A 25,003-nucleotide genomic window follows, 5' to 3' on the forward strand; every position below is an offset into this window, starting at 1 on the left:
TGCACTAAATTGTTAGCAGTAAAGTTTGTACTTCATGCAATTACTCACAGGTAATATACCGTGGTAGCCAAAATCAGAACTGTGTTCTTGGGGGACCATTACTATTTAGTTAAACTGTGGTAACTGAAATTCATACATTTTGGAACTGTGCAGAGTAAGGACTGGTTGTGTGTGTGTGTATGGTGTGTGTAGTCTTGGTTGTGATCTCAAAAAGCAAGTATTGAATATAACTTACTATAATCTCAGAGAAGCAATCAGGGAAATTAAAGTACATATAGTTATTACTCCTACACCAACTATATCTTTCCAATTTTCTATGATTTTTGAATTCTTGTCTGCCTTAAATAACAGTTCTTCCTGTATTTCAGGCTATTTGCAATCACCTTGGGTATTACAAATGTGTTTTCCTTTTTTCTAATGGGATGCTTCTCTTTTCCTGTGAGTTAAGAAAAGAGATGATTGGGAACATTAAGATTGTGTATAAACTAGGAGTAAATAAACCCCAAAAGGTAAAATGGAAAATTTTTACTGAAATATTAGCCTATGTACACATTCTCTATTTCCCTTCATTCAAGCAGATAATAGGTCTTGTGCTATTTGTCTCAGGAAGAGCTTGTGGCTCCTATGGAAGAAACAGGGATTGACAAGACATGCATTTCCTCTGACAAGGGTTTTTGATGACCTGGGGCTCTTGAACTTGGATGGGAAAATAATTACATCTTTATTTTCACTAACGTATTCTGTAAATGTCCTTCAATTATGAATGTAGGCAACAAACCACTGTTGTATTAACAGTATCTGTACGTTTGTCATCAGCAGAAATCAGCCGTTTTCATATCCTATTATGATGTTGCAATACATTGAAATACTGTTTACATTTATCACTACTTCAAAAGTATAAAGTTATTAGATCCATCATTAGATTTTGGTATGTAATGTGCTTTTAAAGAAATCCATACTTTACTAGATCATAAGTCTGTTTTTAAAATATTTTGATAATCATACATCAATACTTTCCCCCAGGCTACTTGAAGGAGAGAAGGAAAGAGCAGAGAGGGCTGTGAATCAGAGAGCAGAAGCACTGGGTCCTCTGGGAAGGACATGGCTGCTCAGTGCATCCAGGGACAGAGTCCCATGTCACCAAGTTGGGAATGGAAACAGTCAGCAGGGCCGGTGTGACCTGTGAGGACCAATGCCTGGGGGAATGATAGGGCTCCCAACAAGAAGCCTTCCCAAAACAGCATATAACTCATGGGAATGGGGGATCCTAAAAAAAACAAGCTCTATTTCTTATACAACTGAGTTTGGGGGCTGAAGTTTGTGGTAGTTACAAAGGTTTCTCTAGTGCCTAACAGGCCTGGCTTAAATTTCAGGACTTCTGTACATTGGAAACATAAAGAGCATGGAAAAGGTTAAATACTTTTGTTCAAATGGTAAGTTCTAGCCTGAACTTGCTATATATATTGTACTGTTAAATGAAAAAAGAACTCCCCTTTGTATTGTAGTCATGTGGTCTCACGTAGACTCGAATAATTAAAAAAATTTTTTTTCAAAACAAACACCCTTTAACTGGATTGCTCGGAGGCTTTGATGGAATTCCTGAATAGTGTCTATGTGTCTGATGGGGGCTGAAGTGTGACAATCTCTGCATGTGCCAGAGCTGGGAGAGGTTATGTGTAGCCCTGGCTTCTCCATTTGCTGCCTCACAGGTCAGGGGACCAAACTGGGACCCCAGACATCTTTGCACTGCATCTAGTCTCTACTGCCTCCATTAGAATCTATACTGGCAGCCTATGGACCAACTCAGTTCTCTATCTCACTTCCTCCCATTTCTCTGTTTCATAAATAAACACTCAACTCATGCGCTGAAAGTAGGACCAGGCCAAAAGCTTCATTCCTCCTCCTTCCTACCTTGCCCACAGATTCCTTCCCCTCAAAAAAGGAAACTTCTTTGGGGGTGAGGAGAACTAGCCCTGCCCCCCTCAACTCTTGCAGAGAGCTTGCTCTCCCACTCCTACTTCTCCTCCTCTCTTACCCTCAATGCACCTCAGCCCTTGCAGAGAAAGGGGGAAGGCTCCAAGGGAGAGGTAGGTGTATTGTCCAACTTGTTTATTATTCCCCGCATCCATACATTTCCCCTCTACAGCTGAGCCAGTGTGGGAAGAAAAGTTTCAGGCCTCAGCTTGCCAGATTGTGCAATGGACCAGCTGTCAGGTGGGGCATGTTGCTCTTCAGCAACAAGAAGGCGGGGGGACAAGCAGGACCAGCCTGTTATCCCCGGGGCTGAGCGAGAGGGCAAGTGTCGGTGGCTTGGACACCCTCCCCTGAGATCCGGGGCAAAACAAAACCACACCAAGTCACGAGATATGTCAGCCTCAAGGGTGCAGCAAAACTCAGCTTTATTCCATCAGAGGTTTAGTTATATAGGGGAAGATAAGCAAGTAACAGAAACCAATGGGAATTGATTATCTCATCTGTCACTAGGGTCTTTAGGCAGGTTTCGGGTTAGGTGGGGAGGCGGAGTTAGGGCCAAGAGCGCGCGCGGGGGAAGCTAGTTAGGCCACGAACGCGGAAGTAACGAGGGAGGATGAAAATCTCCAGTCTGCGGCCTTCACAGGCCTAAAAGAGGCAAAAGGTCCCAACAATTCCCCCTTTTTGCTTTATAAATGCTCTGGGATGTCCCGGCAGGCAAGGCCCCTGTCTTAGGTTGTCCCCCTCTGGGGATCTTACCCGTCACTGGGTACCTTGCAGCTTTTTGGTTGTCCCAAGCTTACTCATCCTCCGTGGCCTGTCTTAGGTTGTCTCCACCTTGGAGATCTTACCTGTCATGGCCGTGTGGGGAGATAGTTAGGGGGAATTAACGGACATGGCCTCATAATAAGGTTCACAGCGATCGTAGGGGTCACTGGCTTCCGTGGCAACTCTCTGGTAATGTACCTGCACTCACATCAACTAAATTGATTCAATTCTTTTTTGGACAAACTGGATAATCTTGTTAATAATGCAGGGCCCAAAAGTGAAAAGCAGGAGCAAAAGAAGGATAGGACCAAGGAAGGGCAGAATATAGGGCAACCACCCATGTAACTCAGTCCAAAGAAAATTGGCTTGTAATTCTTTTCGGCGTCTCTCGAGGTCTTCTTGAAGTTGCTTGACCTTATTTTGGACTATGCCGGAGCGGTTCGCATAAAAGCAGCACTCTTCCTGTAAAAAGAGACATAAGCCTCCCTTTTCAGCTGTGAGGAGATCAAGCCCCCTACGGTTCTGTAGGACTACTGTTGCCAGGGAATCCAATTGTGCTTGGAGGTCAAGAATTGTGCTGGCTACAGCTTGTATATCATCGATCATCTGTTGAGAAAGGGCTTTATAATAATGCAGAGAGGTCCCCAATTCTGCTGCCCCAGTGGCAGCTCCAGTGGCCACCTCAAGGCCTATAAGCAGGGGGATAACTTGGATGGCCCTTTTTGATCTACCTCCAATGTGGTCTAAAGCAGGAATAGGGAGGCTCTGATTATTAGGGACCACTCCAATGTCAGGGAAAATTACAGCTGGAGCACAAAGCCCCGTCCAGTCCATCGGGAGAAAGCCAAACGCGTCTTCCCCACAAATGAAGACTGTTCCATTAGGGGGATAGAGAAAGGTATTGTTCACAGTAATATTTTGTTGACAGAAAGAATAGTGGATTCAGCCCACATCTGTCTCACTACTATTATCATAACTGGGGTCAGCTTTGAAGCATGGGCCTTTAGGGGAAAGAGGGTCTAGATAGACTCTAGAACTTGGGGGTAACAGCTGGCACTGGGGCTCGGTCTGTGACAGGTTAACAAGAAGAGCATTGGCTTGTAATGGTCCTGGCCTCAAGCACAGCCAGCAATCCTTAGCTAAATCGGGATTGGTTCTATTGAGTAAGGTAAAAGCAGCCTGTATGATTGATTGTGTCTCAGGATCAAGAAGCAATTGTCCCCTGATCTCCAGGAGGCTAAGAGGGTGGATATATTTTTGGGCCCGGCCAACACTTTTGAGTGAGAACTCTTCCAGGGCATCCATTTTCTGTCCCTTTCATGAGTGTGGCTGCCCTTTGCCCATTAGGGCAGATTTTGATAGAAGTGTAACAGGTTTTGGGGGGAGGAGTTTGGGTGAAAGAGCAGGCCATGCAGGGGTCTCCGATGGTCTTTCGTAGTATGGCTCTTGCTTGAGCGGGATCTCCAAATCCTGTCTTAGCTAATGGGAGATTCATCGCTATTAGCAGGAAGATCAGTATCATTGGGTTCACTGTGGACTCTGAAAGAGAGAAGAGAGAGATCCTCAGGAGGTGAGGGGCCTTCTGGGTCATCATTGACATTAGTGAACTCCCCCTCCTTAGGGGGGTAATACTTGAGATCCCTTGCAGGGACCCAGATCGGCCTTTATTCATTGGTCGGAAAGACACAGCCGAATCCCCTTCCAGCTGTAATGAGGGGGCCTGGGCCCCTCCATTCTCCAGTAAGGGGGTCCTTCCATCAGGCTCTAATCGTTCAATAAGTAACAGTTGTTGTCCAGTGCTTTTGGAAGGGTGAGAAGTGTTCGCCTTTGGCAAAATTTAAAATATTTAGAGTAAATAATGCCATCTTTAGTTGATCATGGGGGGGAGTGTTCCCCTTTTTTGTTTTATTATTTGACATTTGAGGGTATGATTGTGTTTTTCCACGACTGCTTGTCCTTTAGGGTTATGAGGAATTCCAGTGGTATGGGAAATTTGCCATTTACTCAAGAATTCAGTGAAAGATTTACTAATAAAGCAGGGACCATTATCGGTTTTGATTTGATCTGGCAGGCCAAGAACGGCAAAGCACTGGAGAAAATGGCTTATGGCATGTTTAGATTTTCCTCCCATATGGGCTGTAGCCCAACAAGCATGGGAGAAGGTATCAACTGTTAGAAATATGTATTTAAGCTTCCCAAAAGGGGCAAAATGTGTGACATCAGTCTGTCAAAGGTTATTGGGCCTCAGGCCTCAAGGGTTCACTCTGCCCTTTGGAAGCGGAGGAACTTGTAGAAAAGGCTGGCATGACTTACATGTCCTAATTATCTTTTTTAAGTCTCTGACGGGGACCTGAGGGAACTGATGGTGTAGTCCCCTCCAATTAGCATGTGTAAGTTGATGAAAAGAGGTGGCCTCCTGTACTGTGTAGGCTGAAGCTAGCCGGTCAGCAAGAGCATTGCCTCTTGACAAAAAGCTTGGCAAATCTTGATATCCCCTTAGATGTTGTACAAAAAAAGGGAACTAGTCTCTGTTTTAACAAATTGCGGGCTTGAATCATCAAAGGAGTGATGGGATATCGTCAAGTCTGATGTGTGCACCCACAAGGTTGGGCAGTAGATTGACAATGTAAAGTCTATCTGAAAACAGATTCAGAGGGTCTTGGATCTCAGATAGAGCGAAAACAACAGCATAAAGCTCTTTAAACTGGGCAGAGCCCTGTACCTCATGAAAGAGGGTTACGGCTGGAGGGCACTCACTTGTGCCTGGGGAGAACATTACCATAGAAGCTCCCCGTTTACCCCCGTCGGTAAAAACAGAGGGGAAAGAGGGGTCTGCCTCAGTGAGGAACATTTTTGGCGGCTGCTACGCCAATTGGCTAAAGGAACTCATCCACTTATAGGGACCATAGTGACAGTCTACTATCCCCAGAAAGTCCTCCATGGCTATTGCCAATCTGGAATTATTTCTCTGTAGCCACGAGAAATCACTGACCCAAAAAGGGATGATCAAAGAGTGGGGTTCACTTCCAAAGAGATGGACAGAAAGATCTCGTCCCTTGACAATGCAGTCGGCCATTTGATCCACTATAGAGTACACTCGGGGTGCCCCTCCCACAGATAGATGTATCCAATGTATGGGATCCCCCTTCTGAGCCAAAAGGGCAGTGAGGAGGGTCTCTACCGCCTTAATATTAGAGGACCAGTGGCAAGTTTGGATCATATCTTTTTAAGGCAGCATTATCAATGGCATGTTGAACTTTTGTTAATGTGTCTCTATGTATAGGGTTTAAAGTCACTGTTGAAGCTAGATCAAGGCCTTTTAATAGGTAGAAAAGAGGGATAAGATCAGCTGTGGTTATAGGAATCCAGGGCCTCATCCAGTTGATTTCTTCCAGCAATTTCTGGAGCTGTGGTAGCGTATATGCATCCTGAATACATAACTGGGGCTTAACAGGGAAGACAACATCTAATGTCAAAGTAGTCCCCAAAATTTTAAAAGGAGCTACCTGTTGAACTTTATCTGGGGCAATCTGAAAGTTATAGTTTTTGAGCAGGGAAAGGCACCTTTTAAAGAGGTCATCTAATTTGTGGGAACAAGTGGCCCCCAAGATAATATCATCCATACATATGTAAAAGAGCATGTCAGATTCCTCTCAGCTTGTTGCTGGCATTCCTCTTTATACAAAGCACACCACTTAATATAAAGGGGGCCAGGGAGAACCGCCCGGGCAAGAGCCCTCCAATCTGCGGTGGTGCACGGATGGTGAGCAAGTCCCTGGAGGATGGTCTCAGTCCAAGGAGCATTGGGGCCATCCTCAAGAACGGCCTTCTTTAATTCCTTAAGGTCACCTGGCTCCCAAGGGTACCAGGGGGCAGGGCGGTTACCTCTGGGATTAACATTGACCGGAAATAGCTGACATGGCCCTAGGTTAGGTTGTGGGTGGAACAATGGATTCTCTTGGGGTTGGCAGCCAATGGGAGAGCATGAGTCCTTATATGGGAAAGGAGCTATAACCTCTGCCCGTTGGTATGGAGGAGGGGGTGCTGACGATGATTTGCAAGGGTTAGAAGAGGAACTAGTACCAGAAGTGGTGGGTACAAAGGAGCTGCAGATTTGGGAGGCCAGAGGGTGGCATCAAAAGGGTCGAGGGTGCCATTGCCACGATTCTCATCCAGCTCTTTATGGCTTTCTTGTCCTGCCGGCATGGACTCAGCCTGAGGAAGGGGATCAGAATCTCCCCAGGAAGGGGCTCCTGACCCGGTGGTTTCCCTGTCTATTAAGTTCTTGGCAGCTGGCTTCAATGGCCGAGGAGGGAAGCAACTCTTAAAGGCTGCTAAAGTGGGGAAGGTTCCCAGAGGGGGGATATCACCCTGATTAACTTGGGCTTTGCTTACGAGTTGCTCCACCCTGTCCCAAGTTTTCCAGTCAAACAAATTACTTGCAGGCAGCCACAGGGCGACCTTAACTAAGGTCTCCCAGGTTTTGATAGCTTGGCTGTCAGAGAGCTCTAGGCCTCTACTTCGGAGGAGGACCCTAAGGGATTCAAGAGAAGGATCAGGCTTGGAAGAAGAATGTCCCATATTTTATGGGATTACACTTACCCGTAGTCCAATTAGCTCGTCAGCGAAGTTCCTTGATCCTCACAGGGGGCACCAGTTGTTGCTCTTCAGCAACAAGAAGGTGGGGGGACAAGCAGGACCAGCCTGTTATCCCCGGGGCTGAGCGAGAGGGCAAGTGTCGGTGGCTTGGACACCCTCCCCTGAGATCCGGGGCAAAACAAAACCACACCAAGCCACGAGATATGTCAGCCTCAAGGGTGCAGCAAAACTCAGCTTTATTCCATCAGAGGCTTAGTTATATAGGGGAAGATAAGGAAGTAACAGAAACCAATGGGAATTGATTATCTCATCTGTCACTAGGGTCTTTAGGCAGGTTTCGGGTTAGGTGGGGAGGCGGAGTTAGGGCCAAGAGCGCGCGCGGAGGAAGCTAGTTAGGCCACGAACACGGAAGTAACGAGGGAGGATGGAAACCTCCAGTCTGCGGCCGTCACAGGCCTAAAAGAGGCAAAAGGTCCCAACAGGGCAGGCTCTTCCCACCCCCAGATAGTGTCAGCCTCATCAGCAGTTTGAAAAGGGACACCTAAGAGTTGAGTGTCCTGGTCTTGGATGGGTCTGGGGCAGGGCTAAGTCAGGGGCTGTACATCCTCCTCTCTCATCTGCAGGACAAGCCATAGGGAGGCAAGGTGATGGAGACACAGGAGGCCTGGGTTCTAGCCTAGTATCTGTCAATATCTAATCCAATATCCCTGGCCTATACAAGTCTCCTCCCTCCCCTAGCCTTAGTATTTCCATTCTTTAAGACAAGTGGGTGAAACAAGATGAGCTGTAAGTTGCTTGCCCCCTCTTAAAGGTCTCTGAACATTATCAACACCCCAAAAGACAATACTCTCCCTCTCTTAGGCAAGCCAATAGGCTCCATGGGGTTGAGGGGCCTACCCCAAGCCATACATTCAGCGGGGAGAATAGGGGTATTGGAATTCACCTATTTAGAATTCTAATCCATTTAATTGCATTGGTCAAGGCAAAACCTCCCCTGAGGAGCTCTGTCTCTATTCAAAATGCTGGGTGGTCTTTGAATTGGGAAATGTGGCACAGGGAGAACTTTCCAGGCCCACGAGGGCTGTAGGCCTGCTGCTGAGCTCATAGGCAGTGAGAAAGGGAGCCAAAGAAGCTCAAAAGGGCTCCAAAAGGAAGCCTGGAGTTCCAGCCAGATGTGAGACCAGCAGATGACAAAGAGTGGGTGTGAGTGAGCATCAGGATAAGAAAAAGCAGGTGTAGGAAAGCTTGCTTATTCAGAAAACCATGTCCCAGGCACAGTCTTGTTGTTGTCAGAGAAAAATGCCATTATCAGCTAAATATGCAGTCAGCTTGGCTGGGAAAAGAAGCCATTTCTTAGTAACAAGTACAGTCTATGAGAAACAGACTGGGAAGGGGCAGGACAGGGGCTTGTCCCAGTCTCTGAATGGTGAGAGAGAGGGGAAATTTTATGAGTGTGCAGTGGCCTATTATCTTGCTTCCTGGTCCATAGTGTTATTAGAGGAGATGGAGTGGTACAGAGGATAAATAACCTTGAGAAAGCACAGTAGTGGCTAGGAGATTTCATCTTTCTCTCTGTATCTTTAAAAATTTTGAAATATTTGATATAGCCAAAAGAATGTATGTCATGTATGTATAGTTATATGCATAACATTAATACAAACACCTGTGAGCCCACCAGCCAACTTAAGAAGTAGAACTCTCCTGAGGCTCAAAGATCTCATTCCCTGCCTATCCAGAGGGGATCATTCTTCTAAATTTGTCCCACAAACTTTTGCTTTTCTTTATATTTTCCCACACATAAATCACCAAACAGTAAATTGTTTAGTTTTGCTTATTTTTAAATTTAACAAGAGCATACTTATTCTATGAATTACTTTCTCCACTCATTATGTGTGTTTTTTCATACACACATTAATACAACTTCTTTTGGGTTCCTGGACCCAATTCCAATGACTCCAATGGGTGTATGTGTGTGAGAGAGAGTGGGGGGCGGGGCGGGGTCTTCTCACACATAACACCAAGCAATTCTCAAATACCAGCAGGGTGTCTGAGAACTCAATTCTGATGCTATCTGCCTGGAGACAGTACCAGACTCCCCAAGTTAAGGGCTCCATCCTACAAGACTGCCCTCCACACCTCCACTATAGATATTGGTAGAAAGCCCTGGCAGGTACCTGTGCTTCTGACCTATCAGCTACAGATTGGAGGTTCCAATGACCTTCCTCTTAGGTTCAATTATTTTGCTAAAGCAGCTCACAGAACTCAGGAAAACACTTATATTTACCAGTTTAATAAAGGATACAAGTTAACAGCCAGATGAAGAGATACACAGGGCAAGATCCTAAATAAAGGAACTTCTATCCTTGTGGAGCTTGGGGCCTGGGGTGGCACATGGACATGTTCTGGTTCTCCAAGCATAGAAGCTCTTCTCTGACAGAGAATCAGGACACAAGAGAAATAAGGCTCTTCTTGTGGGTTTTTGTGAGGGCTTCATTGGATAGTCAGGACTGACTAAATTGTTAGCCATTGGCTGATTCAACTTCTAGACCCTGCCCTTGGGTGGAGTCCAAAAGTCTCTCATTAACATAACAAGACACCCATTTCACTTTTAAGGCTCTGAAGTGTTTTCAGGAACTGTGGCTAAAGACCAAATATACCTGGGAAATATATATATATGATCATCTGAATGACCAAATATGTATAACTTATTAACTCATTGTATCACATTGTTTCTAAGATCCACCCATGCTGATGTGTGTATAGTTCATTCATTTGTACTGTGTATAACAGTCTATTGTATGAATATACCACAGTCAATTTATCTATTGTCTTGTCCAAGGGCATTTGGACTTTTTCTAGTTTTTTCCTGTTTTGAACAATGCTGCTAAGAATACCCTGGGTGTTTATGTTCCCTGGAGCCCAAGTGTAAAAGCTTCTCTGGGATATATACCCTGGGGTGGAATTATTGAGTCAAATTGTTTTTCAGAGTGGTTGGACCAACTTATGTTCCATTCATTAGCGCTCCTATTGCACTACATCCTTACCAAGACTCGGTGTTGTTCTCCCACTTCCCAGCAGCATCCCTAACCTCCATTACCTGTGCTGATGACCCTGAGGTGGCTCTGCCCAACAAGAGCCTATGGCCTTTTTAATGTCCCAGCAAACATGTTGAGATATTTCTATGTACCCCTGTATTTCTAACTGAATAACACTGAAAAAAAGAGGAGAGGAAATGCTAGTTTAGGGATAGACTAGGGGACTCGGGGATCTGTGTATGTGACTGTCAGGATCACTGGATATTTTTGGAAAATGAAGGACAGTTGGAAGATTTGTTAATTTTGGCCTAACCCAAAGCATGCTGGAGCTTGGCCCTTGGGGTGGCTGAAGATGCCTAATTCAGTTTCTTCCCTCTCAGTCCCCTACAGCCTCTCCTTTTTCTCAGGCAAACACTATTTACTTCCCTCCACTCTCTAAGTTAGTACATCTCCCAGTATGGTCCACCAGCCATCTACATCAAAGTCAACTGGGGTGCTCACTAAAAATGCAGATGCTTAGACCTCTTCTCAGACTGAATCAGACTCTCTAGGATGCAGCTTGGGAATCTGCTGTTTAACAAGTTCCCCAGGTGATCATGTGCAGGTTGAGGTTTGAGAGCTTCTGCTTGAAGCACTGCCATCAGGGAGGTCAGGGAGGTCAGGGAGATCAGGCCCCTGTCATCTCCAGGTGGGTTCAGACACTTTCCCAACAGCTCCTCCATAAGGGGTGAGCTGAATCCCATCCTCCCATGACACTTCCCCTATTTCCACTGTCCCCCAGGGCAGCAGAGATAAAGAGACCACTTAAACTGTAGCATCTATGTGTACAAGATGTGCATCCCAGAAATTGTTCACAGTAACAAGAAACCGAAAACAGCTGCCTGTGAGTAGAGGCCTGGTCAAATTCAAAATGGTATACCTTGCCAGTGGAATTCTATGCAACTATTAAAAGTGAGCTTATGTCTTTACTCTTGCATTTCTACTTTCATCATCTCTTTAAAAAGCATGCTAAATTTTATAGTTTCTGGTATTGTTTGCATTTTCTACAGAAGTATGCATTATCTTTATAATCAGAAAAACACAATAAAATATGAAACACAGAAACATCCAGAAGCATTTGCTGGATATTTATAAAAGAACTGGTTTCAATCATTCTACAAGCCCTAATAACAAAGATCTCTTTAAATTATCCAAGGGAATACTACAGGAAATCTTCCCAGATCTGCAGAACCTGAGTTTCCAGATTGAAAGAGCTCACCAAAAGGCTAGCACAACAGACAAAAAATGGATGCAGATATTTGTCATCACATTTCAGAATGCTAACACTAACGAGAAGATCTTAAGAGCTTCTAAGGGGAGACAAGGAAGAGCAGATCAAAGACAAAGTACAAGAATCAGTGTCATTTGGGCTCCTAGCAGGGGCAGTGGGCATTAGAAGACCATGAAGTTTGCTTTCAAAATAATCAGGAAAAATTATTTCTATATCTATCCTAGACAGCCTAGCATGTGTGATGGTATAAATACAAGGTCTATACAAGGTCCCTAATTTTTAGTGCCCTAAGTAGTCTGTCTTAGAATACTCCTGGAGGGTGTGTTTTAGCAAAATGAGGATTGCAACATGAAAGAGGAAGCTATAGACCCTGGAAACTGGAGCTCCAACTCAGGACACTGGTTAGGGCAGGCCCAGCAAGACTTGGGCATGCAGAGGCCCAAGGTGGGCACAGCTAGTCCAAACTGGGACAGGAGGAGGGGGCTGAGACATAGATCCTCCATATTAAAAAATGCAAATAGAGCTACAGAAAGTTTCAAATTGTGTTTGAGTGCATGGAAAAACTATTGACAGTCATGGGACAATCTTCTGGAGCATTTGGGAGAAAGTAATGAAATAGAAATAGGCACAAAGAAAACTAAGCAAATGAAAATATGACAGCTGATAATTTCAGTAAAACCAAAAAGTTGTATGAGAAAGAAACATAAGTAGGGTTCTGGAGGTCAGCATAATGCCTAAATTTGATAAACTATGAAACTGCAGCATATGAATATTAGTTCACAATATGGAGAAAAACAAGGGGAAAAACAGTTAAAATAGTTGACAGTGGCTGCTTCTTGGGAATGGGACAGGGGAATGGGTAAAGGCCTTGTATTCCATAGCCTGTAGCACTATTTTTTAAAAACTATGTACACTCATTATTTTTATAATACAAGTTGGAACACTCATACCTGCTGATTGAGTGTAAAATGGTGCAGATATTAACTTTATAAAAGGTTAAACATAGACGTACCATATGACCCAGTAATTCTAAGAGAATTGAAAACAGGTGTTCAAATAAAAACGTGTACAAGAATAATTCAGCACTATTCACAATAGCAAAAAAAACAAAACTATTCAAATGTCCATACACTGCCATATCCATATAATAGAATATGTTCCAGCCATAAGAAGGAATGAGGTAGTGATACATATTACAACGTGGATGAACCTTGAAAACATTAAAAGGAGCCATGCACAAAAGGTCAAATATTGTGTAATTCCGTTTATATGAAATGTCCAGAATAAGCACATCCATAGAAAAAGAATGCAGATTAGCAATCTCCTGGGCTCCAGGGGGAGAGAAAGATGAGGAGTGATTGCTCCAAGGGTAGGGGGTTTCTTTTTGGGGCAATGAATATGTATGTTCTGGCCATGGTTGCCCAACATTGTAAATATATGAAAAGCAACTGAATTGCATGCTTTAAAATGGTCAAATGGTGAATTTTACATTACATAAATTTTATCTCAGTATAGATTCAGTTATAACAGAACACCAAATTCAAACTGCCTTAAATAATAAAAGAGATGTGTTTGGGGTTGAAAATATTTAAAATAAACACAACACCCCAGTGTGCATGTTTTCCTTCCATTCTTGCAAGGCCTAAAATCCACCGTGTCCTATGATACCTGCACATGCCCTGCAACGGTGCTGGGGAGTACAGTACATTGGTAGTGGTACACAAGCGCCTGAGAGACACACTGTTGGGATTAGCTTCCGTTCTGCTGCTGCCTTTCTGCAAGACAATTTTTAATCTCAGTGCTAGTTTCCTCATCATTAAAATGGAGCAAATAACAGTCCCTATCCAACCTGGTGGTTGTGCAGATTAGCTTTTAAGGCCCCAGGCCCTGGTAGTAACAGGCTTTATATGCTAGGGTGAAGTCTTATTAAATATAAATGGCAGAGTCAATATCATAGTAATGTTGATCTTCTCAAAATTGATCTGTATATTTAATGTAATAACAATACAAAATCCCCAAAGGATACTTGTAGAAAACGTAAAAAACTGGTTCTAGAGTTTATTTGGAAGCATAACATGTGAGAAGAGTTAGACAATAGAAAGCTACAAGAATTAAAACAAACACATACATGTGTAGAAATAGGCAGACAGATCAATGAAACAAGTCTAGAAATAAACCCAAGCATATGTGGGTATTACATAAATTACCAAGAAGATAAATCAAATTAATGGCTTAAAAATGGAATTCAAATGAAATAAGCCAGTCACAAAAGACAAATATTGTATGATTCCACTTATATAAGCTATCTAAAATAGTCAAATTCATAAAAACAGAAAGTTGAATGATGGTTATCAGGGCCTGGGGGATGAGGAAAAGGGGAAATTATTTAAAGATATAGGGTTTTAGTTTTGCTAGTAGAAAAGTCCCAGAGAAGTGTTTCACAATAATGTTCAATGTTGACACTACTCAACTGTAGTCTTAAAAATGGTTAAGATGGTGAATTTTATGTGTATCTTATCATAAAAAAAACAAAATTTTTAAATGGTATTCAAACACCAGCTAGCCATTTGGAAAAAGCCCATACCTCACTAGATTCTAGGTAGATTAATAATAATAATGAATACTTGAAAAATTAACACCAATCCTCCTCAAACTCTTCCAAAAGATTAAGAGGAAGAAACCCTACCAAAGTCATTCTATGAAGTCAGCATTACCCTGATACCAAAACCAAAGACACTACAAAAAAGAACTACAGATCAATATCACCTATGAACATAGATGCAAAAATCCTCAACAAAATACTAACAAACCAAATTCAAAAGCATATTAAGAGGATTGTACATCATGATGGAGTGGGTCTATTTGGGAATGCAAGGATGGTTTAACATGAAAAATCAATCAATTAATACACCACATTAACAGAAGAAAGGGAAAAAAATTCATCTCAGTGTAGAAAAAACTTTTGACAAAGTTTAGCACACTTTATTCTTAAAAACATTCAACATACTAGGAATAGAAAACTACCTCAACATAATAAAGGCTATATATGAAAAACCCACAGCTAACATCATACTCAATGGTGAAAGACCAAAAGCTTTTCCCTTAAGATTAGCAACAAAACTGCTCATGTGAAACCTTCATTAAGATTCTATATAAATAATACTTTGATAAAAAAAAGATTAGCAATGAAACAAGGATGCTTGATTTTGTCTCTTTTGCTCAACATATTACTAGAAGTCCTAGCCAGAACAATTAGGAAAGAAAAAGAAATAAAATGCATCCAAATTGGAGAGACAGAAGTAAAATGATCTGTTCACAGATGACATGATCTTATATGTAGAAAATCCTAAAGATTCCACCAAAAAAAAAATAAAAGGTTAAAACTAATAAACAAATTTAGCAAGGTTGCAGGATGCAAAATCAACACACAAAAAAATCAGTTGCATTTCTCTACACACTAAGAATGAACAATCCAAACAGGAAATTAAGAAAGTAATTTCATTTACAACAGAATCAAAAAGAAAATGCTTATGAATAAATGTAACCAAAGGGGCTGTATTAGTTTGCTAGGGCTACCATAACAAAATACCACAAACTAGGTGGAATAAACAACAGAGATTTATTTTCTCACAATTCTGGAGGCTAGAAGCCAAGATCAAGTTGTCAGCAAGTTTGGTTTATTCTGAGGTTTCTTTTCTCATCCTGTAAATGGCTGCCTTCCTGCTATATCCTCACATGGTTGTCGTTCTCTCTGTGTTGCTTGTGACCTAATCTCCACTCCTAATAGAGACACCAGTCACATTGGATTAGGGTCCATTCTAACAACTTTACTTGAGGTAGGCCCTTTAAAACTCATTCAGTTTGGTACACTGAACTATTTCAGTTTGAAGACTTGTATTGTTCTCAGCATTAGGAAAAATTTTCTTCCATTATTCTTTTATTCTTTGTGTTCTCAACTTCTGGAACTCCTATTAAACAGACTGGAGCTTCTAGATATGTCTGCTTTTTTAAAAATTGATATACAGTCTTAGTTTAGTTTCAAGAATAAAACACAGTGGTTCAACAGTAACCCACATTATTAAATCTTTACCCCCACTAGTACGGCTAATATCTGTCAACATAGAAAGACGTTATAGAATCATTGGCTGCATTCTGCATGCTGTACTACTATCCCTGTGACCAACCTACATTACAATTGAGAATTTTTGTGCCCATTTGTCCCCCTCATGCTCCTTTTCCACCCACTCTAAACCCTCCTCCATGGTAACCACCCATCCCTTATCAGTGACTATGAGTCTACTGCTGTTTTGTTCTCCTGTTTTGCTTTGCTTTTATATTCCACAAATAGGTGAAATAATATGAAATAATAAGGTTATTTGTCTTTCTCTGCCTGGCTTATTTCACTGAGCATAATACCCTCTAGATCCATCCACATTGTTGCAAATGGCAGGATTTCTTTTCTTTTTGTGGCTGAATGATATTCCATTGTGTACATGTACCACATTTTCTTTATCTTATCATCTACTGATGGATACTTAGGTTGCTTCCATATCTTGGCTATTGTAAATAATGCAGCAATAAACACAGGGGTGCATATATCTTTTTGGATCATAGATTTTGTCTTCTTTGGGTAAATTCCTAGGCATGGAATTGCTGAGTTGTATGGTATTTCTATTTATAGTTTTTTGAGGAACCTCCATACTGCTTTTCATAGTGGCTGCACAAATTGACATTCCCATCAACAGTGTGGGAGGGTTCCCATTTCACCACATTCTTGCCAACACTTGTTATTTCTTATCTTTGGATAGTGGCTATTCAAACTGGTGTGAGGTGATATCTCATTGTGGTTTGATTTGCATTTCCCTGATAATTAGTGATGTGCTTGTTGGCCATCTTAATTTCCTCTTTGGAGAAGTGTCTGTTCAGATCCCCTGCCCATTTCTTAATCAGATTATTTGGTTTTTGAGCGTTGAGGCATATGAGTTCTTTATATATTTGGATGTTAACCCCTTATCGGATATGTCATTCACGAATATATTCTCCTATAATGTAGGATGCCTTTTTGTTTTACTGATGGTGTCCTTTGCTGTACAGAAGCTTTTAGTTTGATGTTCATTTTTGCTTTTGATTCCCTTGCCCGAGGAGATGCAATCAGGAAAAAATTGCTCATGTTTATATTCAAGAGATTTTTGCCTGTTATCTTTTAAGAGTTTTATGGTTTCATGACTTACATTCAGGTCTTTGATCCATTTGGAGTTTCCTTTGTGTATGGAGTTATGCAATAACCCAGTTTCATCCCCTTACATGTAGCTGTCCAGTGTTGCCAACACCATTTGTTGAAGAGGCTGTCATTTCCCCATTGTATATCCATGGCTCCTTTATTGTATATTAATTGGCCATATGTGTTCAGGTTTATATCAGGGCTCCCATTTCTGTTCCATTGATCTATGGGTCTATTCTTGTGCCAGTACCAAATTGTTTTGATAACTGTGGCTTTGTAGTAGAGCTTGAAGTTGGGGAGCATAATCCCCACTGCTTTATTCTTCCTTCTCAGGATTGCTTTGGCTATTTGGGGTCTTTTGTGGTTCCATATAAATTTTAGAACTATTTGTTCTAGTTCATTGAAGAATGCTGTTGGAAATTTGATAGGAATTGCATGGAATCTGTAGATTGCTTTAGACAGGATGGCCATTCTGATTATATTAATTCTTCCTATCCATGAGCATGGGATGTACTTCCATTTATTGGTGTCTTCTTTAATTTCTCTCATCAGTGTCCTGTAGTTTTTAGGATATAGGTCTTTCACCTCCTTGGTTAGGTTTATTCCTAGGTATTTTGTTTTTTTGGTGCAATTGTAAATGGAATTGTTTTCCTGATTTCGCTTTCTTCTAGTTCATCGTTAATATATAAGAATGCCACAGATTTCTGTGTATTAATTTTGTATCCTGCAACTTTGCTGAATTCAGCTATTAGTTCTAGTAGTTTTGGGTTGGATTCTTTAGAGTTTTTTATGTATATCATGTCATCCGCAAACAGTGACAGCTTAACTTTTTACTTACCAATCAGGATGCCTTTTATTTCTTTGTGTTGTCTGATTGATATGGCTAAGACCTCCAGTAATACGTTGAATAAAAGTGAGGAGCGTGGGCATCCTTGTTTTGTTCCTGATCTTAGAGGAAAAGCTTTCAGCTTTTCACTGTTAAGGATGATGTTGGCTATGGGTTTGTCATATATGGTCTTTATTATTTGAGGTACTTGCCCTCTATACCCATTTTGTTGAGAGTTTTTATCATGAATGAATGTTGAATTTTGTCCAGTGCTTTTTCTATGGAGATGATCATGTGATTTTTCTCCTTCTTTTTATAGATGTGGTATATGATGTTGATGGATTTTCGAATATTGTACGTTCTTGCATCCCTGGAGTAAATCCTACTTTATTATCATGGATGATCTTTTTGATGTATTTTTGAATTTGGTTTGCTAATATTTTGTTGAGTATTTTTGTATCTATGTTCATCAGGGATATTTGTGTGCAATTTTCTTTTTTTGTGGTGTCTTTGCCTGGTTTTGGTATTAGAGTGATGGTGGCCACATAGAATGCGTTTGGAAGTATTCCCTCCTCTTCTACTTTTTGTAAAACTTTAAGGAGGATAGGTATTAGGTCTTCTCTAAGTGTGTGATAAAATTCAGGGGAGAAGTCCAGATATTAACACAAGCATACATGGTAAATTAATATATGATAAAGGAACCATGGATCTACAATCGGGAAATGACAGCCTCTTCAACAACTGCTGTTGGCAAAACTGGACAGCTACATGTAAGAGAATGAAACTGGATTACTGTCTAACTCTATACACAAGAGAGTAAATGCAAAATGGATCAGACCCGAATGTAAGTCATGAAACCATAAAACTCTTAAGAGGAAAATATAGGCAAAACTCTCTTGAATAAACATGAACAACTTCTTCATGAACATATCTCCATGGGCAAGGAAAACAAAAGCAAAAATGAACAGGTGGGACTATATCAAACTAAAAAGCTTCTGTACAGCAAAGGACACCATCAGTAGAACAAAAAGGCATCCTACAGTATGGGAGAATATATTCATAAATGACATATCTGATAAGGGGTTGACATCCAAAATATATGAAGAGCTCACACACCTCAACAAACAAAAAGCAAATAATCCAATTAAAAAATGGGCAGAGGATCTGAACAGACACTTCTCCAAAGAAGAAATTCAGATGGCAAACAGGCATATGGAAAGATGCTTCACATCACTAATCATCAGAGAAATGCAAATTAAAACCACAGTGAGATATCACCTCACACTGGTTAAGTTGGCCAACGTCCAAAAGAAAAATAACAACAAATGTTGGTGAGGATGTGGAGAAGGGGAGACCCTCCTACACTGCTGTTAGGAATGTAAATTAGTTCAACCATTGTGGAAAGCAGTATGGAGGTTTCTCAAAATACTAAAAATAGAAATACCATTTGACTCAGGAATTCCACTCCTAGGAATTTACCCTAAGAATGCAGGAACCCAGTTTGAAAAAGACATATGCACTCCTATGTTTATCGCAGCACTATTTACAATAGCCAAGAAATGGAAGCAACCTAACTGTCCATCAGTAGATAAATGGATAAAGAAGATGTGGTACATATACACAATGGAATATTATTTAGCCATAAGAAGAAAACAAATCCTACCATTTGCAACAACATGGATGGAGTTAGAGGCTATTATGCTCAGTGAAATAAGCTAGGCAGAGAAAGACAAGTATCAAATGATTTCACTCATCTGTGGAGTATAAGAACAAAGCAAAAACTGAAGGAATAAAACAGCAGCAGAATCACAGAACCCCAGAATGGACTAACAGTTACCAAAGGGAAAGGGACTGGGAAGGATGGGTGGGAAGGGTGGGATAAGTGGAAAAAGGGGCATTGCCATTAGCACACATAATTTGGGGGTGGGCAACGGGGAGGCAGTAATGATTCTATAGCATCATACTATGCTGATGGACAGTGACTCTAATGGGATATGTGGTGGGAACTTGATAATGGGGGTAATCTAGTAACCACAGTGCTGCTCATGTAGTTGTACATAAATGATACCAAAAAAAAAAATTCAGTGGTGAAGCCGTCTGGTCCAGGGATTTCATTCTTAGGTATTTTTTTGATTACCAATTCAATTTCATTGCTGGTAATTGGTCTGTTTAGATTTTCTGTTTCTTCCTGGGTCAGCCTTGGAAGATTGTATTTTTCTAGAAAGTTGTCCATTTCTTCTAGGTTATCTAATTTGTTAGCATATAGTTTTTCATACTAGTCTCTAAAAATTCTTTGTATTTCTGTGGTATCCATAGTGATTTTTCCTTTCTCATTTCTGATTCTGTTTATGTATGTACACTCTTTTTTTCCTTGGTAGTTTGGGTAAGGGTTTATCTATTCTGTTAATTTTCTCGAAGAACCAGCTCCTGGTTTGATTGATTCTTTCTATTGTTTTATTCTTCTCAATTTTATTTATTTCTGCTCTAATCTTTACTACAATCCTCCTTCTACTGATTTTGGGCCTCATTTGTTCTTTTTCTAGTTTCATTAATTGTGAGTTTTGGACTCTTCATTTGAGATTGTTTTTCTTTCTTAAGGTAAGCCTGTATTGCTATGTACTTTCCTCTTAGAACTACCTTTGCTGTGTCCCACAGATTTTGGGGTGTTGAGTTGTTGTTTCATTTGTCTCCATATATTGCTTCATTTTGGTTTTTATTTGGTCATTGACCCATTGATTATTTAGGAGCATGTTGTTAAGCCTCTGTGTGTTTGTGGGCCTTTTTGTTTTCTTTGCATAATTAATTTCTAGTTTCATGCCTTTGTGGTTTGAGAAGCTGCTTGGTACAATTTCAATCCTTCTGAATTTACTGAGGCTCTTTTTGTGGCCTAGTATGTGATCTATCCTGTAAAATATTCCATGTGCACTTGAGAAGAATGTGTATCCTGCTGCTTCTGGGTGGAGTGTATTGTAGATGTCTGTTAGGTCCATCTGTTCTAATGTGTTGTTCCATGCCTCTGTCTGCTATTCTGTCTGGTTGATCTGTCGTTTGGAGTGAGTGGTGTGTTGAAGTTTCCTAAAATGAGTGCATTGCATTCTATTTTCCCCTTTAATTCTGTTAGTATTTGTTTCACATATGTAGGTGCTCCTATGTTGGGTGCATAGATATTTATAATGGTTATATCCTCTTGTTGGACTGACTGACCCCTTTATCATTATGTAATGTCCTTCTTTGTCTCTCATTACTTTTTGTTTTGAAGTCTATTTTGTGTAATACAAGTACTGCAACTCCTCTCCTGCTTTTTTCTCCCTATTATTTACATGAAACATCTTTTTCCATCCCTTCACTTTTAGTTTGTATATGTTTTTGGGTTTGAAGTGAGTCTCTTGTACACAGCATATAGATGCGTCTTGTTTTTTTATACATTCTGTAATTCTATATCCTTTGATTGGTGCATTCAGTCCATTTATTTTTATGGTGATTATCGACAGACATGTACTTATTGCCAGTGCAGGCTTTAGATTCATGGTTACCAAAGGTTCAAGGCAGCTTCTTTGCTATCTAACAGTCTAACTTAACTTGCTTATAATGCTATTTCAAACACAACCTAAAGGATCTTTTTTTATTTCCTCCTTTCTTCTTCCTCCACCACTCTTTATATATTAGGTGTCATATTCTGTACTATTTGTTTATCCCTTGACTGACTTTGTGGGTATTTAATTTTGCATTTACTTAGTAATTAATTAGTCTACTTCCTTTACTGTGGTTTTATTTTCTCTGGTGACATCTATTTAGCCTTAGGAGCACTTCCATCTATAGCAGTCCCTCCACAATACACTGTAGAGATGGTTTGTGGGGGTAAATTCTCTCAGCTTTTGCTTATCTGGAAATTGTTTAATCCCTCCTTCAAATTTAAATGATAATCTTTCCAAGTAGAGTATTCTTGATTCGAGGCTCTTGTTAATCATTGCATTAAATATATCATGCCACTCCTTTCTGGCCTGTAAGGTTTCTGCTCAGAAGTCTGATGGTAGCCAAATGGAATTTCCTTTGTATGTCATCTTTTTCTCTCTCTGGATGCTTTTAGTACCCTGTCCTTGTCCTTGATCTTTGCCATTTTAAGTATTATATGTCTTGGTATTGTCTTTCTTTGGTCCCTTATTTTGGGAGATGGATCGTTTGGATTTTAATACATATATTGCCAAATGATCCTTCAAAAAAGGTATTTTTACTCACTTTGGTAAATTGCAATTGGTCACAGATTCTTTGCTGTTTCTCCCATCCAGAAATGAAGGCTATTTTTCTACTCCTTGCATTTGGGTAGACCAAGGCCTTGAGAGCTATTTGTAGATTACTTTTTCTTTCTCTTGGGATATTGCTGCCATGTGAAAAAAACCCAGTCTATCTTACTGGAGGGTGAGAAACTATGTGAAGCAGAGACAGAACTATTTCAGTTTATGTTCCCTAGACTAGGGATTGGCAAACTTCCCTGTAAAGGGCTAAAGAGTAAATACTTTTCCGCTTTGTGGGGTATATGGTCTCTTTTGCAACTACTGGACTCTGCTGTTGTATAGAAAGCAGCCATAAAAAATATGTAAATAAATAGGTATGACCAGAATTAGCCTACTAGCAGTTGTTTTCTAACCCGTACTCTAATCAGCCTGCCAACTACCAGCCATGTGAGTAAGGTCATCTTACACCATTCAAGACCCAGGTAACTCCAGCAAACTTAAGGGGTCAGCTGAACCAGCCCAGATAGACCAGAACACCTGCCCAGCTGATGTACTGCATTTTGAGGGATAATTATAATATGTGTCATAGTAATAATTATAATTATAGTAAATAATGTTTTAGGGTGGTTATACAGCAAAATCTAACACACTTAAGCTTTGCCATCATCAGATGCTATCAATGTTTTATTTTTATTAATCTGACATGTTTAAAATGGCATATTTTAATTATTTTACTATGTCTTTCCATGATTACTTAGGAATATGAGCATTTTTTCATATATGTTCATTCATCAACTGTATACGCTCTTTTGTGAGCTTCCTCTTTATATCCATTGCTCATTTTAATGTTCAATTCTTTTATTATCATTGTTTATAAATATCTTATTAATCCTGTTATATTGAAAATATTTTCTCCATGTTTGTCTATTATAGTATCTTTTATTAAATTTTTAAAATTTTTATATAATCAAATTTAGCAATCATTTCCTTTATGGATTTTTTTGTCTTTAGATGTCCCTCCCTACTCTAAATTTATCACAACATTCTTCTACATTCTTCTAATACTTCTATAGCTGATTTTGGTTATAATTGTTTTGTTTATTATCCACATAGGATTTATTTCATTTATACTGTAATTTTAATTTTTTCCACTTAGAAAACATTCTTATTAGCTATTCTTGAACATTTTGATTTCCACATAAATTTCAAAATCAAATGTAGTTTTGTATAAAAACTTCTTGGTATTTTAATTGTTATTCCTATTTGTGTCCTATTTTAGAGTACCCTCAAATTTTCTGGTCTCTCAATGGCACTATTTCTGGGTTTCTAGTCCTAGATGAATTTATTATCTGCTGTTTTATGGGAACAGGAGAGAGGGTAGTCAGATGTACAGTTATATATAGTTCTTTCACCAGTTATATTAAGTTTCTGAAATTTACTTTTCAAGTTTTTGAAAGAATTCAGCATTGCTTATAAAGAAAAATATGGTGTGTTAAGTATAAAACATCACTTGAATAGCTCTCTCAGTTGTGTAAATGTAAGCTGAGGAACAATCATTATTCTGAAACTAGGGAATAGCTTTTGTGATTTAATTAAGGTGGCCATTAGATCTCTGACATTAACTTGGTCCCTAAGCAGGTGATAGATAAATTTACATAAGGAATCCAGGCTCCTCTGGGCTAGAAGGAATCAATACTTAATCATTGCTCCCTGAGACATTGTTAGAGGAACCTGTGGATGTTGACTGGCTGGCCCTGGCCAAAGCTCAGTGGCAGGGATGAGTAAAACGTCTTTGAAATGATTAACTTCAGTAAAGTGGGAGTCTAGGCTGATGTCCTCAAGGGTTGATTTCAGCCCAGGAGGTGTCTGATGCTCTGAAAGCAGTTCTGGTATCAGTTATACAATATGTCAGAACTAGCAGATGAGAGGGAAAGCTAAAGGTCATCCAGACTGTACATGCCAGAGGTTGGTACCCCCCACTCTGCCTGGCCCCTGACTCTGGGAGCATGGGATGGAGGCTCATTCAATTACTCATTGAATGTGCAGAATCAGTTTCCTACCTCAAAAAGGCAGCAAGAAACAAAGGATGTAATTGACTAATTGGACTCCTAGACCATTTTTGTTGAGGCACAAAAGTTGGTCAGTCTTCTATGAAATTAAATTCTTAGGGATTTGAGGGCAAATCAGAAAGAAAACCCTGAGACAGATATTGTATCTTATTAATCTATTTTATAGAGTCTCTAGACAGTTTTCATTTTATGTGAAAAAAAAGTTTTATCATTGTATTTATCAATTTTAGGAGCAGACCAACCTATGTCCACCTATAGGAAAATTAATTTTAAAAATTGTGGCATATCCATACAATGGAATACTATGTACTCATCACAAAAGATACTATAGAACTATATTAACTGAAGTAGGAGAACCTCCAAGACTTAAATGTATGTGTGTGTGGGAAATATATATTCACAGTATATAACACTATTTCTATAAAAATTATTTCATTTTATAGCTTTATGAATATTTAGGTCTAGAAGTAAGGTTACCAAAATTTGATGGTGATTGGCTCTAGGCAGTGAAATTTTAGATAATTTTTGCTTTATCATACTTTCCTGTATTATTTAATTTTTTAAAACAAATTTTCTATAATGAATGTGTTTTATCTTTATGAAATAATTTTTAAAAGAGGGAAACTAAGCAGAAAATTTATAAGAAATAGTAGAAAATAATAGTTTACAATGTGCCAGAAACTATGCATTATGCATTGTCTGATTTAATTCTCACAACAACCCTATGTGATTAACTATTCAGTTTTGCAATATTGTGCAAACCCAGGCTTGAATAACAGTCCACAGTCACAAAGTTAGTAAGTGGTGAGAGCAGGATTAAAGCACAAATTCCCTTGCTGTGGAGGTAGGATCTTTTTGCTTCTACCCACAGGAAAGTTAGATCTCTGTAGCTAACAGAGAAATTCACCAGCATCTTAAACACAATCTACTTTCAACCTTACCAGTCTTATCTCCGAGGCCATTTTCTCTTTGACCTTTCCAGAAGCAAGCACTAAATACTGTAAAAATAATT

At 40.0% G+C, this 25,003-nt stretch overlaps 1 protein-coding gene across 1 annotated transcript; it reads right to left on the bottom strand.

Moving 5' to 3' along the window:
- Nucleotides 1-2,376: 2,376 nt before the first annotated feature.
- LOC118922891 (syncytin-B-like) lies at nucleotides 2,377-7,813 on the bottom strand. Its single transcript, XM_057501044.1, has 2 exons — nucleotides 7,342-7,813; nucleotides 2,377-4,278 (listed from the first exon to the last, which is right to left on the bottom strand). The coding sequence occupies exon 2, from the start codon at nucleotides 3,571-3,573 to the stop codon at nucleotides 2,953-2,955; it is 621 nt and encodes a 206-aa protein (XP_057357027.1). The 5' UTR covers nucleotides 3,574-4,278; nucleotides 7,342-7,813; the 3' UTR covers nucleotides 2,377-2,952.
- Nucleotides 7,814-25,003: the final 17,190 nt, after the last annotated feature.

The sequence above is a fragment of the Manis pentadactyla genome, chromosome 4, assembly GCF_030020395.1.
Source record: "Manis pentadactyla isolate mManPen7 chromosome 4, mManPen7.hap1, whole genome shotgun sequence".
Classification (NCBI taxonomy): Eukaryota; Metazoa; Chordata; class Mammalia; order Pholidota; family Manidae; genus Manis; species Manis pentadactyla.

Coding starts and splice junctions, on each gene's coding strand:
- LOC118922891 (XM_057501044.1), bottom strand. CDS start 3,573: ATGGACTGGACGGGGCTTTGTGCTCCAGCTGTAATTTTCCCTGACATT.